We start from the raw sequence: 13,970 nt of genomic DNA on the forward strand, positions 1-13,970 counted from the left end.
GATCAGAGGGGACCATCAAGGCAGAAGAAGATTTTTCTTCTCAAGTTGGCATCTTCCAGGGAAGAATATGAGGATGTGAGGAACAATGGAAAGAGGAGGAAGGAGGAAGCAACTCACAGAGCTGAGGGAAAGCAGAAAGGAGAGGAAAAGAACCAGAGATTCACAGGGAAAAATCCGCAGAAGAGAGTTCCCAGGGCCTATTGAAATTTTGCAATTGGGTCTTTATTATTAATCACAAAAGCTATTATGTTCTTTGTGCCAAGCAAAGATCACACACGATCTCATTCCATCCTCCCAACCACCCTTGAAGTGTGTGTTATTATCTGCAGAACAGTTCTGGGGATGGCTGGGGGCAAAATCCAAACCGCAAGGGGCTGAGAAGCGACAGAGTGGGGAGAATGTAGTCTTCTGCCTTTGGGATAAGTTTGGGATAAAAAGACATTGAGCCCTTGTTAAAGGCTAGTCAGCGTGCTGGCCACTTCAGCACTGCTTTCCAATTTCATCTGAACAAAAGTCTAAAAAGGATGTGTCCTTATTCCCCTTCAAAGAAAAAACTGGGATTTGGAAGGCCAATATGATCCAGGAGCCTATCTTCCTTTCGATAAGCCTGACTCTGCTACAAAGAAGGGGACAGATAGCTGCAACAGACATTGGCTGATGGCTTTACTCCACCAGGCCAGGCTCCCTGCTAAGAATATTTACAGAATTGTAACATTGAAAAGCCAATTTATTTATTTTAAGTTTATTTATTTTGAGAGAGAGAGAGAGAGAGCAAGGGAAGGGCAGAGAGAGAGGGAGAGAGAGGATCCCAAGCAGGCTCCAAGTTACCAGCACTCACCGGTCAGCAGGGAGCCCAATGCGGGGCTTGAACTCACAAACTGTGAGATCATGACCTGAGCTGAAACCAAGAGTCTGATGCTTAACCTACTAAGCCACCAAGGTGTCCCTGAAAAGTCAATTTAAATGCTAATTTCATTATTAACAGTAAGGGCCAGGAGTCAGACTCCCTGAGTTTGGAGCTCAGCTGTGCCATCTAGGAGTGTCCTTTTCCCTCAGTTTCCTCATCTGTAAAATGGACTTCCTTGTGAAAACTCTTTAAAGATAATGCAGGTGAGGGGCGCCTGGCTGGTTCAGTTGCTAGAGCTTGCAGCTCTCGATCCTAGGGTTGTGGGTTCGAGCCTTGCATTGGGGGTAGAGAGTGCTTTAAAACAATACAGGTGCAATATAAAGAACAACGAGTGCTTAGGGCATGAGAAGTATGGGGTAAAATGTTAACTAATAGTGCAACCTCCATTTTACAGCCAAGAAAAGAGAGAGTGAATAAAGGTCTCAGAATTAGCAACCCTAACAGCTTGCTCTGGATTCCTGGATCCCCAGAGGTACTTGTGTTTCATCCTCACCCACCTTCCTGCAGAGAAACCCCTTTAAAGGGGAATGAAGCGGTGAACTGTGTGTGTTGTGGTGTGTTTACTTGTTTGTTTTTAAGATGCACCGACTCACACATACTCGTCTCCTGGGGAGAGATGCAAAGGGTAGATGGGTAAGCCCTCAGAGAGACCGTTAGAGGTGGCCACCGGGCACAGGTGTAGGGTCCACAACTTAGATAAGGAGAGGCTCAGGAAAGGAGGCAAGGATGCTGTTCCCATCTTGATTTTGTCTGGTATCAGAGGCGAAACAAGCCAGGAGGAAGTTTGCTTTCCTCTGCCCTCTTGAAGGCCGGGACACAACCAATATTCCACAACCAATATTCTTGAGGGGATTAAAAAATACTCTGTCCCTCCTACCTTTTCTTCCTCCTCTCCCGACCACCCCACCCCTACTTCCTCTTCTCTCTCTCCCCCTGCTGGTTTGCTGGTTACTTCCCCCTTCCCTTCTCTCCCGGCTATAGCAGGGTCCAAGCTGCCTGCGAGGGACGGGGCGAGATTGGCTGCGGACTGTACAGATCAGCCAAAGAACGAAGTAGTCTCTCTCTCTCTCTCTCTCTCTCTCTCTCTCTCTCTCTCTCTCTCACACACACACACACACACACACACACACACACACTCAAAACTCGGACCTGCCGCACCACGGCCGCTCCAATCCCTGGAAAAGGCAATCGAGCGCCCTCCGGACCGCTGCGCGCACCCGGGCTCCGGCAGTGCGCCCGAAGCTGGTGCTTTCCCCAGCGCCGCCGCTTAGGCTGGCTGTTCTGGAAGATAAAGAGGGGAGGGAGGATAGAGACAGATCCTGAAAACACCCCGGCCACACACGCCGCGACTGAAGCTCTTTCTCGGCGTACCAGTGAGGACGGCTCCAGCAGCGCCCTGCCCCGGGGAGGTCCGCGCGGCTGCCCGGGAAGAGCCCACCTGCCGGTCCGAAATCGGCCAGGGCAAAAAGTGCGACTTGCCGGTGTCCTGCTTAAGCAGTGCCTGGAGCCCCCGGCGCCCTCGCCCCAGCTAATTGGAAGTTCAACCCTCGGCTCTGTCGCGGGCCCCTCGCGCCCTCGGCGTGTCCCCCCGCCACGCGGGGAGCGGACGCGCGGCGCCGGGACGTCGCTATGGCTGGGGCGCTCCGGCTGCTGTGCCTGTGGCTAAGCTGCTTCTGCGTGAGCCTGGCGCGGGGAGAGGGACTGACGCGCAATGTCCCGGAGCCGCACAGGGCTGTGCCAGGAGACCGCACGGCAGGTGGTGGCCCCGGCCCCGTGCTGCAGCCACACGACAAGGTGTCGGAGCACATGCTGCGGCTCTATGACAGGTACAGCGGCGGCGGCAGGGGCGAGGCGGAACGGGAGCAGCGGTCCTCCGAGCGGGGCTCTCAGCCCCTGCGGCCCCCACCCCTGCGCGAAGGCAACACAGTTCGCAGCTTTCGAGCCGGAGCATCAGGTGAGTGCCCGAGACGCCCCCTTTCCGCGGTCCCGCCGCAGGTTTCTCCTGGGACCCCCCCACACACACACACACACTTACACACAGCTTCTTTGTCTGCTCTCCTCTCTCTGATGCGACCTAGAGACCTTCCCTCACCCTGTGCAGCCGCCCACCGAGCCCCTCGGTCCCGTCACACCCCGCGTTTCGCCAGCGAGTAATCCCAGTTTTAGAGCCTGAATTGAGAGGGAGATCTGGAGAGAAGAAAGGCGCTGAGCAGCCCGGTAGGTAGGGGTGGGTTGGAGGAACTGCCTGGAAAAGGGTGAGGGGCTATCCCTTGCCCAGCGGAGCCCTCCCGCGCTGGGTGTCTGAAGCACTCTTGGGGCCCCTCGTGCTGATGTTTCTTAAGCCAGACAGCGGAAATTCCCTTGGACTGGGCTTTGGCCATGTCTACCTAAAGGCAGCTGTCATTTTATGCCAACCCGAGGCACCAGAGAGAAAAGTCACACTGGAACTAGACGCCTTCCCCTCGCCCTTTAGACAGTCGCTTCTCCAGACCCTGCACCCCCTCTTGACTTGCACAGTTCTCTGTGTTTACTGTATTTGACACTTTCTATCTGATAGTCCCTTGGTGGCAAACACACAAACGAAACCAGGTGGTCTGGTGTTCTGATTATTTAAAACCCATCTGGGCAAATAGGGGTTGTACCTATTCCACCCTGGGAGGAGTTGAGGGGGGTGGGGATGGACAGCGTGGATGTAAACACCTCTTGGAATCCGCCGATGAAAATCTGCTCATCCCATTTTTCAACACACAGATCACTGCGGACTGAGATTCATGGTTTAACAAGGTTTCTCCTGTCCCCTGTGGTGAAGCGAATAACTTATGCTAACAGCCTGCCTCCCTTGTGCTAACAGCTTGAGGGAAAGTTTCCTGGACACTGACTCGGTTTATATGCTTTGAAGACGCATCAGGCTTTTTTGTTCACTACATTCACGATAAAGGGAAATGTAACTTGCAAAGCCTGTCTTCAGTGAACCGGTGAAAAATAGCCAAGAATCTTCAAGTAAGGAGGCCTGGCCTCATGCTCTATCCATTCTGTCAGAATCACTAGAAAGAAATCTCCTGAAGCTTTGATATGTAGGACTCCTGGAAAAAAAGGAAAACCAAAGCATCCATCAAGGAAAGCCCTAGGTTGACACTGTAAATACACTCTAGAGCTCCTAGGCATGATGACATTTACAATAAATGTGAATTATGCTTTCTAATGCAGAGTCTTTAGCTAGGGTCTGAGCTGAACCAGATTTCACCTTCTTCTTAAAACCATGAACATAATGTGTAAAGGGCTGCCCTCTCCCTGGTATGCCAGCCACTTGAGCCTATCCTCACAGCTGACTAGACCAGCGAATGCCTTGTTTATTTCAGTGCAACTCTGAGAGCAGAGCTCAGTGAAGGAGCAGCATGGGAACAACAGGAATTGGAGAGAAGTTGGGTGGGCAAGGCAGGTGGCAGTAAACGAAGATACTCAAGTCGCTCTTATCTTGATAGTGTGTGTGTGCGTGTGTATGTGTGTGTGTGTGTGTGTGATATTCCTAGGGAGTAGCCAAAGCACCCAAGAGACATATAGTATGTTTTTTTATCAACAAGTTTCATTTTTTAGTATGAATCACAGGGTTTGGAAGTGGATTGTGAGTTTGCTTCATTCACACCTATTGCATAGTTGTTTGTATGTTTGTTTTAGGCTGAGTGAACCATGTGTGGGAGATGGATAAGGATTTGAATAACTCAGGCCCCTTGGACTTTTGGGCTTCCACTCATTCTGTGCATTATAATTTCAGTGCCCCTTATCAGTCTCACTGGTCTCATACCATCAAATGATAAACTCTGATACGGAGGCCAGAAGTTCCCTTGAAATGATGAATTGCAGCTTGAAGCATATATACAAGGCTGTGTGCCCTGATAAGGAAAGTAATCCCTTTAGCATCCTAGAGACTGTCTTAATGACTTATTCATCAAACGTGGACACTGGTTTTTGTGGAAGCTTAAGTGTCATGTTACTGCATCGGAGACTCCTGGAGAGGTGGTTCATGCTGGACCCCTTCCAAGAGTGTTTAGTTACTAACACACTAAAAAGACCTTATTATAAGGCAGTTCTGGCTCTAAGAAGGCACGATTTGGGGAAGGTGCTAAGGCTTTTTATGTGTGTCCCTCTCCTCTGTCCATATCAACATTTCCATAACTCTCTTTGTCTTGCGATGTATGTTCTGATATAGGTGAAAGATGCTGTCTGCTTTAATAAATCAGATATGTTTTCTAGCCCATGGTGTTTAGGTTTCACAGCATATGGGCTTCTCTATAGCAACGATGTTACAAATTTTAGTGGAAGGTCAGATGGTGTGCTGTGTATATGGAGTGGCTGCTGATCAGGCAGACTTTCCAAGTGCTTATTCAGGCTGAGTTATAGCCTTAGAGCCCTATTTGCTCCTTGGAACATACCTGATTAAAAGTATTTATTGTTCTAAACCTAGAATATCTTTGGTTGAAATGTAGCTGCTGTGGTATCCCTCTGATTACTTTCTACTTAAACCATTACTTGATGGTGGGTGGCATTCATCCTAAATACACTTTCTGCTAACCCCTTTTCTCCTCCCTCAATGCTATGCAGTGGGTGTGCCAAAACCGTAAGTTTGGAACACTCATAAGTCTTTTTGTGATGTGTAAGGGTTTACATAAAGATAGGTTTTATCTTTTCCTTTGTAAGAAGTAATTTACAAAACTATTGACCACAGAGCAGTTTAGATTTATAAAAATACACCGTCTTGTAGGAACACCAGAGGCATATGAAATCAGCTTTTATTTTAATCTTAGTCTAGGTTGTCCGTGGCTACTGTGTGTAAAAAGAAGAATATTTCACAGAAGGTTTTTTCCTGGCCTGATTTTTTAGGGTACACGCTTTGTGCTCATTAGTTTCTCATTGTTCCCATAGCCACTTATTCTTATATTTCCTCTTCACAAATGGAACTTCTTTAGGAAAAGTGATTAAATCACACATGTTCTTATTAGGAAAGTATCATTACTTTAATTCATGAAATGTAACTACAAAATGATGACATTTCGGTGAATATGTGTCACCTTTTTAAAAAAAAATCACACAGACTGGAAAATTGAGGGAATCCGGACCCAAAAGTGAATATTTTCCTTCAATGAGAAAGGGAGCGTCTTTCCTACTGTGACCAAAACTATTTAAAAATAAAGGATTATCATTTGATGTGATTTTGAAGTGCGAGGCTAAAATGTAAGCCTTTGGAAAAGATAGAGTTAAGGGCAAATCGAGCATTCCAGTAGGGGCCATCCTTGTAAAATCCACGGGCCAGTGGTAGAACATCACTTTTAATGGGTTTAATGGCAAGGGAATATAATAACATTATTAAAACGTAGTTACCTTAAAATTTCTGGCACCTAGAAACTAGGCTTGAAATTAAAGAGCACTCGGGTTATCTAACGTTTGTATTCAAAAGACAACAGTACATCTGGAGAAGGGAGGTGTATACATGGCTGCTGTGAATTACATACTACTTTGAATGCATGACAGCCCTTAATGAAGTTTTTACTGTAATGGGCAAGACAGCTTTACAATCTCTGACATTTAAAAATCCATAATACCATGAATTCTTGATTATCCATACTAATGGAAAAGAGAAAGAGAATGAGTTACATGAAAAAAAAAATTATTTAAATCTGGCTTTTTAGTATAGTTGGACACACTCAAAGAAGCCAAGAGACCATGAGGGTCAGTGGGAAAAACATCCCCTACATAGGTAATTCACTCAGGAAATATTTATACATTAAAAATATATACATAATTAAGAATATATTAAGGTGGTCACATATATCTTATCCAAGCAATGATATTTATGAGCACTTGACTGACCCAGTTTAGATCTCTCTAAAAATTAAATAGGGACATGAATGTCAAATCTGCTCTTAGGCATTTTGGAATTATACAAGTTTATATGTAGAAGAGGCCTTAAAGAGAGCAAGTTCAACCCCCCTTACATGGAAGAAGAAATGGATGTCATGCTGTATTTACCAGACAATTTTTCAAACATACTGAGTGAGCTCAGCTCAAAACCTATTATTTCTAATATTCCAGTCTAATTTTCTAGGAGAAAATTTTATAAAAAGTGTCTTTGGAAGATGTTAACAGGTGTTACATAAAATTGGGTCCCATGGTCAAATAAGTTTGGGGAAAAAAACTATCATTTGTATTTGCTATGGGAATCTCAGGGCCTTTCAATGATAGTGAGTCCTCCTAAGAGTGGATCATTTTCCCTCTGAGAGAGCATTTTAGAGAATTATGGTTCTAAGATATCTAGTTGGGGAAACAGTGGTTCGGACACTTCCTAATTCCCCAGGAAAGGAAGATATGCAAAATGCAAGTAAATAATCACAACTGAAAACGGTCTCGTTTCTCATTTCCCATTTAATACCTATGTCAGGATGGTAACTTCCATTTTTACTTTTTGGACTTGGGTCCAACTGGCACCATATCATCTTCCTGCTTTCATGTTTTAAACTTCTCTGAATGTAATCATAGAATCTCTCTGTTATTAAATTCCCATTTTCCCAGTTTCTTTATGAATTCTCCTCCATTGTTGTCTTCTCTGGACTTGATCTGCGTTAGTTCACAGCTAGTATGATGCTTTTAAAAGAAAAGCTACTTTATTTGTGGAAAAATTCACTGGAGATTATACACATAACTTTGTTTAACTGTATCGCCATTAGTATCTTGATGAAAGACACTAAAAAAAAAAAAACAGACACACTCAAGACACCTATCAAATCCCTTATATAATCTCCAATGTTTGTTGCATTTATTAGACATAATAAAAATCGTACCCATCAAAAAGCCTAGTGAAAAATACTGAACAACTTTGCATATCCTTTCTATTTGCTACCCAGGAAATTTTGCTACAACATCAGAAGTTTTCTCTCCAAATTTGGCTGGTTTTCCCATCTATTCAGTGTGTATATCCTAGTAATTAGTAACTTACTAACTTGATTTTAGTGGTGGTAGTGGAAATAAGTTTAGCATCACAAATAATTTCAGCTTGAACTTCCTATGCCAAGTTTCAATTCAGAGTGCATTGTTATGGTTATGAGCCCATGAACATAGAATTATGTAATGGAAACACTGACATAGTATTAATCAAGTGACACGAGTATACCAGGATAATATCTACTTTGGACAGTAGTAAATGATGACAGTGTAACTGAAGAGCGCTCATATATGGAATGTTTAGAAATGCATGAAGTTGCTGGTCTACCACATATTAGCAGCGGTTGTGTCCTAGCATATTGGTACCTGAAACAGTACTTTCGGTAAAACACATTTTAGGGATGATATGTTTAAAGGCATAGATGTCTCTTTATTTATTTCAGACACCTATGCATGTAAGTCATAGAGCTAATTGAGCAGTGTGTTTATTGAGTCCTTCAGTGATGGACTTACCTTTCAGACCATCTTTTCTTGGCAACAGAACCACAGTGAATGCAGTGCCTAGATTTTATTTGGGCCCACTAGGAATAAAATCTGGGGACAAACTGATGCTACGCTGTTACCATCTTCAGTAAGTATTTCTTACTCTACTGAGTTCTTTTAAATATTCCTTTTATAAAGTAAAGGCATCCAATAGTTGTAGAAATGCAAGATTCTTTGTCCAATCATCTGATTTTACAGGTAAATCAACTGAGACCCAATACGATCTTATTTGCTTTTCCTTCAAAGAAAATTTAAAATTAAAATATTGCATGGAATTAAACTAAAGACTATTTGAATTAAGTGTAACGGCTACACTTAGGCATGGGTTAAGGTAAATGGTTTTCAAGCAAAGAAGAGATTCCTGGTACTTTAATTTTTCTATTACCTGAGGCTGAGTTAAGAGATCTAAAGGCTAACCTTGGTCGAATTGCTAATTAATCAAGTTATCTAACATTGCCAGTCTCAGTTTCTTTAACTATCAAATGGTTAAGTCATACCTACTGTGCCAGTGTCACAGACAGATGGTAAAACTCAATTGGGAAAATGCATTAAAAGTTTAGAAGCTCTGTATAAATGAGATATTTTAGTATTTTAAAAGGTGTCTCTCTCTAGCTTCCCACAAAGCCATAAACATACGTAAAATGGGGCTCACGTGCAATTGTTTGTAACACACAACAGCAATGTAAATATAAACAGGTGATAGTCCTCTTGTAATACAATCCATAATACCCCAAACCCACATTCAAGAAGGTACTATTTCTGTCCTGGCCTTGATGGCTGAGTGAGCACGGCTACACTTTGTTGTAGTGAGGTTAAATGTTCTAAAGGATGGTCTCTGTATTAGCTGTATCAGTGTCACCAGGGAACTTGTTGGATATTCTCCAGCCCACCCAAGACCATCTGAATTAAATTCTGGGGGTGGGACACAGAAATCTCTATTTTAACAAGCCATCAAGGTGATTCTGATGCATGTTCGAGACATACTTGTCTAACCTCATGTCCCTAAGGTTTTGAGTATCTTATAACCAGCTTCTAAAATCCAGGATTGATTCACGTGTGAGACCTGATCTCATCTGGTGCTTTCAGTGGACCTTTCTGTGGACAAATGGTTTATTAATTTATATAATAGCAGGCTTCTTTCACTTTAGAAGGTATATTAGCATCTTTAAGGTAGTCTTTTCTCTGGAGTGGGCTTTCAAGTAAGTTAATAAAGACTTCTTACCCTTCTGTCATAGTTTCAGAGAGTTGGGAGCCTAATAGACCTGCTAGAAGGGGGATATGGAAGAGGAATGTGTAAAGCAAGTCTCTGAAGTGCAAAGAGCATATCTCATTTCACTCTTGTGTTCTGAGGATCTGGTGTAGTTTGCCACATAGCAGGCACTCAGTAAATATTTCAGTTGAGCTGAATTAGATGTTCAGGGGACTAGATAAGAAGAGATAGTAGAGAAGCTATTAGCCAGGCAAAAGATCCTTTAAAAATAAACTCGCCATGAGAGAAGTTTCCATGAGGCGTTTTACTATGTACGTGTCAAATGGCAATGCTATTCTACTTTATATACAACTGTTCTAATAATGCTTTTTTCCTGATGAACTGAAAGGAAGCACCATAACGCCATATGGTACGTAAACCCAAGAAGGGCTTCTGCTGACTTTGGGAAGTTGAAACTACTTGAAAGTTGTTTGGTTTTTTTTTTTTTTTCATTTTGGTGTTAAGTAGGAAACATTTTTGAATCTGGTGAGTTTACACAGTTGTTCATTCAACACATCTGACAAATATTTTTCAGGATATAAATACTCCAGACTGTGCAAAGTACTAGGAATTCAAAGATTTATTAGGACACGGGTCTGCCCTCTGAGAGCTCACAGTCTAGGAATGCCCTTGGGCAGAGGCTGAGAGTAGATAAACTGATTAATGAACATTTTGCTGTTCTAGAGAAACCTACATTATATCATCTTTGGCCATGTTTTACTTTGGACATAGAGAATGGTTGTCTTGGAATCCCATAAAACTCAGTCGTTTGACGGCACTCTGCAAGAAAAACAAAATTCTGTGACTTTCTGTTCTATTTAGAAAGTCTCCATCTTGCCTTTGCCTGAGAGCTGAAGGTGGCAGAGAGAAGCAGCAGTCTGGAGTCAGTAATCCGCAAGCACTCAGCCAGTGGCTGCAGGTGTATGCGACTCTTTCCTAGGCACCCTGGCATTTCTAGCAGTTGTACGTTGGAGAAAGAAGTGGGGGGAAAGAAACTTGTCCTTAGTTACGTATTTTCTGTATGACTACAATGTTTTTCCTGCTTTCTGGGGATTTAACTAATCATCAAGATTTCATTTAGGCTATTTGTTTTAAAATCAGACTTTACATAGAAAGCTTTCCATTATATGTCCTAATTCCCTCTGAAAACATTCTGCGTGGGCCAACACGAAGGTGAACTTACCACTCCCTGGGCACCGCCTCAGCTACTCCTTGACAGGAGCTGAACCTTGCCATAACACGGCCTGTCCTAAGTTACAGGTTCCTACTGAGTCCTTGGTTTTATTAGGCTTAGGTGCTTTGTCTTCAGATAAAAACAGAAATAAATCCTCTGCCTTTATCTATTTATCAAACTCCCTAAAAAATTCTATATAGTTAATAGAAGACCTGGGCTTCTCTCCAAAATCAATGTTACCTAGCTGGTGCTTCATTTTTTGAATTTCTACAATGAATAGGCTGGACTGGGTCCGTTTATTCATGAAAGCAGCATTTACTGAGTACTGCTTTAGAGTTAAGCCCTAGGCTTGGGGCTGACGAATCTGATAAAAGTTACTACAGGTGACCTTGCCTTTAAGGAGTTCTTGGTCTTAGGAAGGAGCGACAGTATGATGAAAATCGTATTAGAAGCGGGATTCCAACCGAAGGAGTGGGTTGTCATGATAAGCGTGCCTCAAGAGTGGTGCCGCTTCTCTGCCTTAACAAAGCAGGTCTGGATTATCAAGAACAGCAGGGCAGATGAAGGCATTCTAGGAAGAAACAGCAAAACCCTGACAGGTGTTCGAAGAGGCGTGTGGCTGAAACTCACCTGACTTCTGGAGGCTTTTTAAATTCACAGACATGATGATTTTAGAAAATTCAAAAAATTATAATGCCAATGGCAAATCCTAACTAGACTGCAGTTGATGTGTTCCCAAGCAAGGAAAATCCAAGCTTGTGCCAGTGCCAGAAAACAGTAAGAAAACAGCACCACCTATTGGTAGTTATATTTTGGCGTCAAAAACATTTCCTTAGGAAGAGCTGAAAATAAAGCCTGTTGCAGTTCCTTGCATGGGATCTGAGAGGTTATCTAGTGCATCTCCCACACCCTCCATATCAGAAAAATATCCTCCTGCAATGGTCTTGAATTAGGACTATCTTATGTTTGCTCAGTCCCACAGAAGGGTCTCACTATCGTACTAGACACTTAGAAAGTCATTACATATTGGTCTGGATACTGCCTCCATTCAACTCTCACCTTTAGACCTCATTCTCATCTTTGACCCTGGAAAGAAAAACCCCAATCTCTCTTCAGCCCCTTAAGTATTTGCGAACAATTTCATAACATTGGTAAACTATTTTTTTTTTCTTCCTTCAGACCATGTATTCTCCATTTATTCAACTCAAACTTGTAAGACACAGTTTCCAGACCCGTCAACATCTTGGTTACTCTCTTCTGTATCAATAAATTGGTTAAAATGAGAACATCCAGAATTAAGCATGCAACTCTAGATATAGTTAGATTGGTGTGGCAGTTAATGCTTCCTGGTACCTGAAGACTACAGACAGCCTGAAAATTCGTTAACTATTGGTTTGTTTGTTTTTTTTCACCTGATAAAACCCACCATTGTTTTTTATATTATTAGTGTGTCAGTTTGTTCTTATTAATCAGAAAGTGTACCTTGGGGTTCTAATTCAATAATTCCAGATAGCTAAGTATCAGAATAGTTCAGAAGAAAAGAAAAAGCGAGCACTTTAGCATTTTTCATTTACTGGTGTTTGAACATATATACCTGTGTCTGTAGATAAGACTCAACTACTCAGGGAGAAGAGCAAGACGCCTACTGCGAAACCCCTGTTCTTAAGTATGTGAAGACTCTCATTTGGAAAAGTTAAATTAATTTTAAAACTCCATCAGATAAAAAGCATGAGAGTGGTTGAATACATATTATCACTTATTTCCACTTTCAGGGAGGTATTTATCTCCTTAGTTATTCCTCTCCACTCAACTCCATGCAACTCTGCACGACTCTCTTATTCCTGTTTCCATCCATTGTAAATACTAAGCATTTGATGGGGCGTTTGGAGGGAAGGAGCATTAACTTGCACAGAAATTAAATGTTTTAAGGTTAAAGAAGGCAAAAATAAAGTATGGGTTGGAGAAGTCAAAAAATGTTCTGGCGAAATGGCTGAGACCTGTAGCTTATTATTAGAACAAAGAGGGAGTCGAGGTCATCTAGAACAGCCAGGGCTAATGCGCCCCCTGGCCTGGTAGAAATGGCAAAGACGTTGAGTGCTGGGCATAATACAGCACCTGTAGTTAGGAGCTAGATGTGAATTGGCCATCCCTTTTCTGAATTCGGCAGCTTAGATGTCTGTTAGGACTTCAAAAATCTAGATTAATTTGGGATATTTTATAAATGTCTACTTAAAACATTGGAAATATCGCTATGCAAATACCTCCAGTATTGCATACTGCCAGAATGTGCTCCTTCCGTTTTCCCACCCCCAACTTCCCCTTTTCCCTTCATTCTTAAAAGTCTAGTTCAAAGGTTAACTCTTCCCGGTGTATCCTTCCCCTTACATGCACAAAGTTACTTGCTCCCTCCTTGGTGCTACTCCAAGAATGTAGTTCACGCCTCTGACAGCAAGTGGCGTCATCATGGCCTAACTACCTGCTTATTGCTTATCGGTTTTTTCCCCCCTGCCACAGTGTGGACAGCAGCGGCCATTTGTGCAGCCCTGAGACCCAGGGCAGGATCCAGTCCCTAGGAGGTGTTCGACACCCTCATGTTTGTTAAACGGAAACATTGGTTTTGCTTTGCTTCTGGTTCTTTGTTGGCTGTAGTGGATGACCATGTGAGATACCCAAATAACACAACTGGAGCTATGTGTAGAGTCGCTATGCCGTAAAGCACTGTCGCTAAACTGCCCATTTAACTCTTTTAACTCTATTTTGGAGCAGTTTGTTAACCTTAGACTTTTGACTGCAGATTGAACCAATTAGCTACAGCTGGAGGGAAAATTAGAAAGTAATCACCAAAATTATCTTTATCTAATGTTCTTGGTAAAGGAAAGTATGTTGCATTCCAAGAAGGGAATCTTTTGCCCGGTTCACTTTCGGGTTTAAGGATTCATGTTTAGCAAAATCCTAGTTCTTCTCTGCACTTGGAAAGAAATAAATGCCTTTTTTCTTCCCTTTTGGACTATATGTGACTACAAAAGTGGTGGTTATCCTCGACTGCCATGGTCCAGCAGAAATTTCATTTGAGCCACAAATGTGAGCCACATATGTAATTTTAAATTTCTAGTGGCCACACTTAAAAATATGAGAAGCAACAAGTGAAATTAATTTTAAGAACA

The 13,970-nt window shown here is 42.7% G+C and overlaps 1 protein-coding gene across 1 annotated transcript in view; it reads left to right on the forward strand.

Annotated features, from left to right (window-relative positions):
• Positions 1-1,866: 1,866 nt before the first annotated feature.
• Positions 1,867-13,970, forward strand: part of BMP3 (bone morphogenetic protein 3) — a 29,145-nt gene continuing 17,041 nt past the window's right edge. Inside the window, exon 1 of the mRNA XM_049630716.1 lies at positions 1,867-2,861. Coding sequence (XP_049486673.1) covers positions 2,537-2,861 — 325 coding nt within the window. The 5' untranslated portion in view covers positions 1,867-2,536. The remainder of the gene's footprint in view (positions 2,862-13,970) is intronic.

This window comes from Panthera uncia, chromosome B1 (assembly GCF_023721935.1).
Source record: "Panthera uncia isolate 11264 chromosome B1, Puncia_PCG_1.0, whole genome shotgun sequence".
NCBI classification, from domain to species: domain Eukaryota; kingdom Metazoa; phylum Chordata; class Mammalia; order Carnivora; family Felidae; genus Panthera; species Panthera uncia.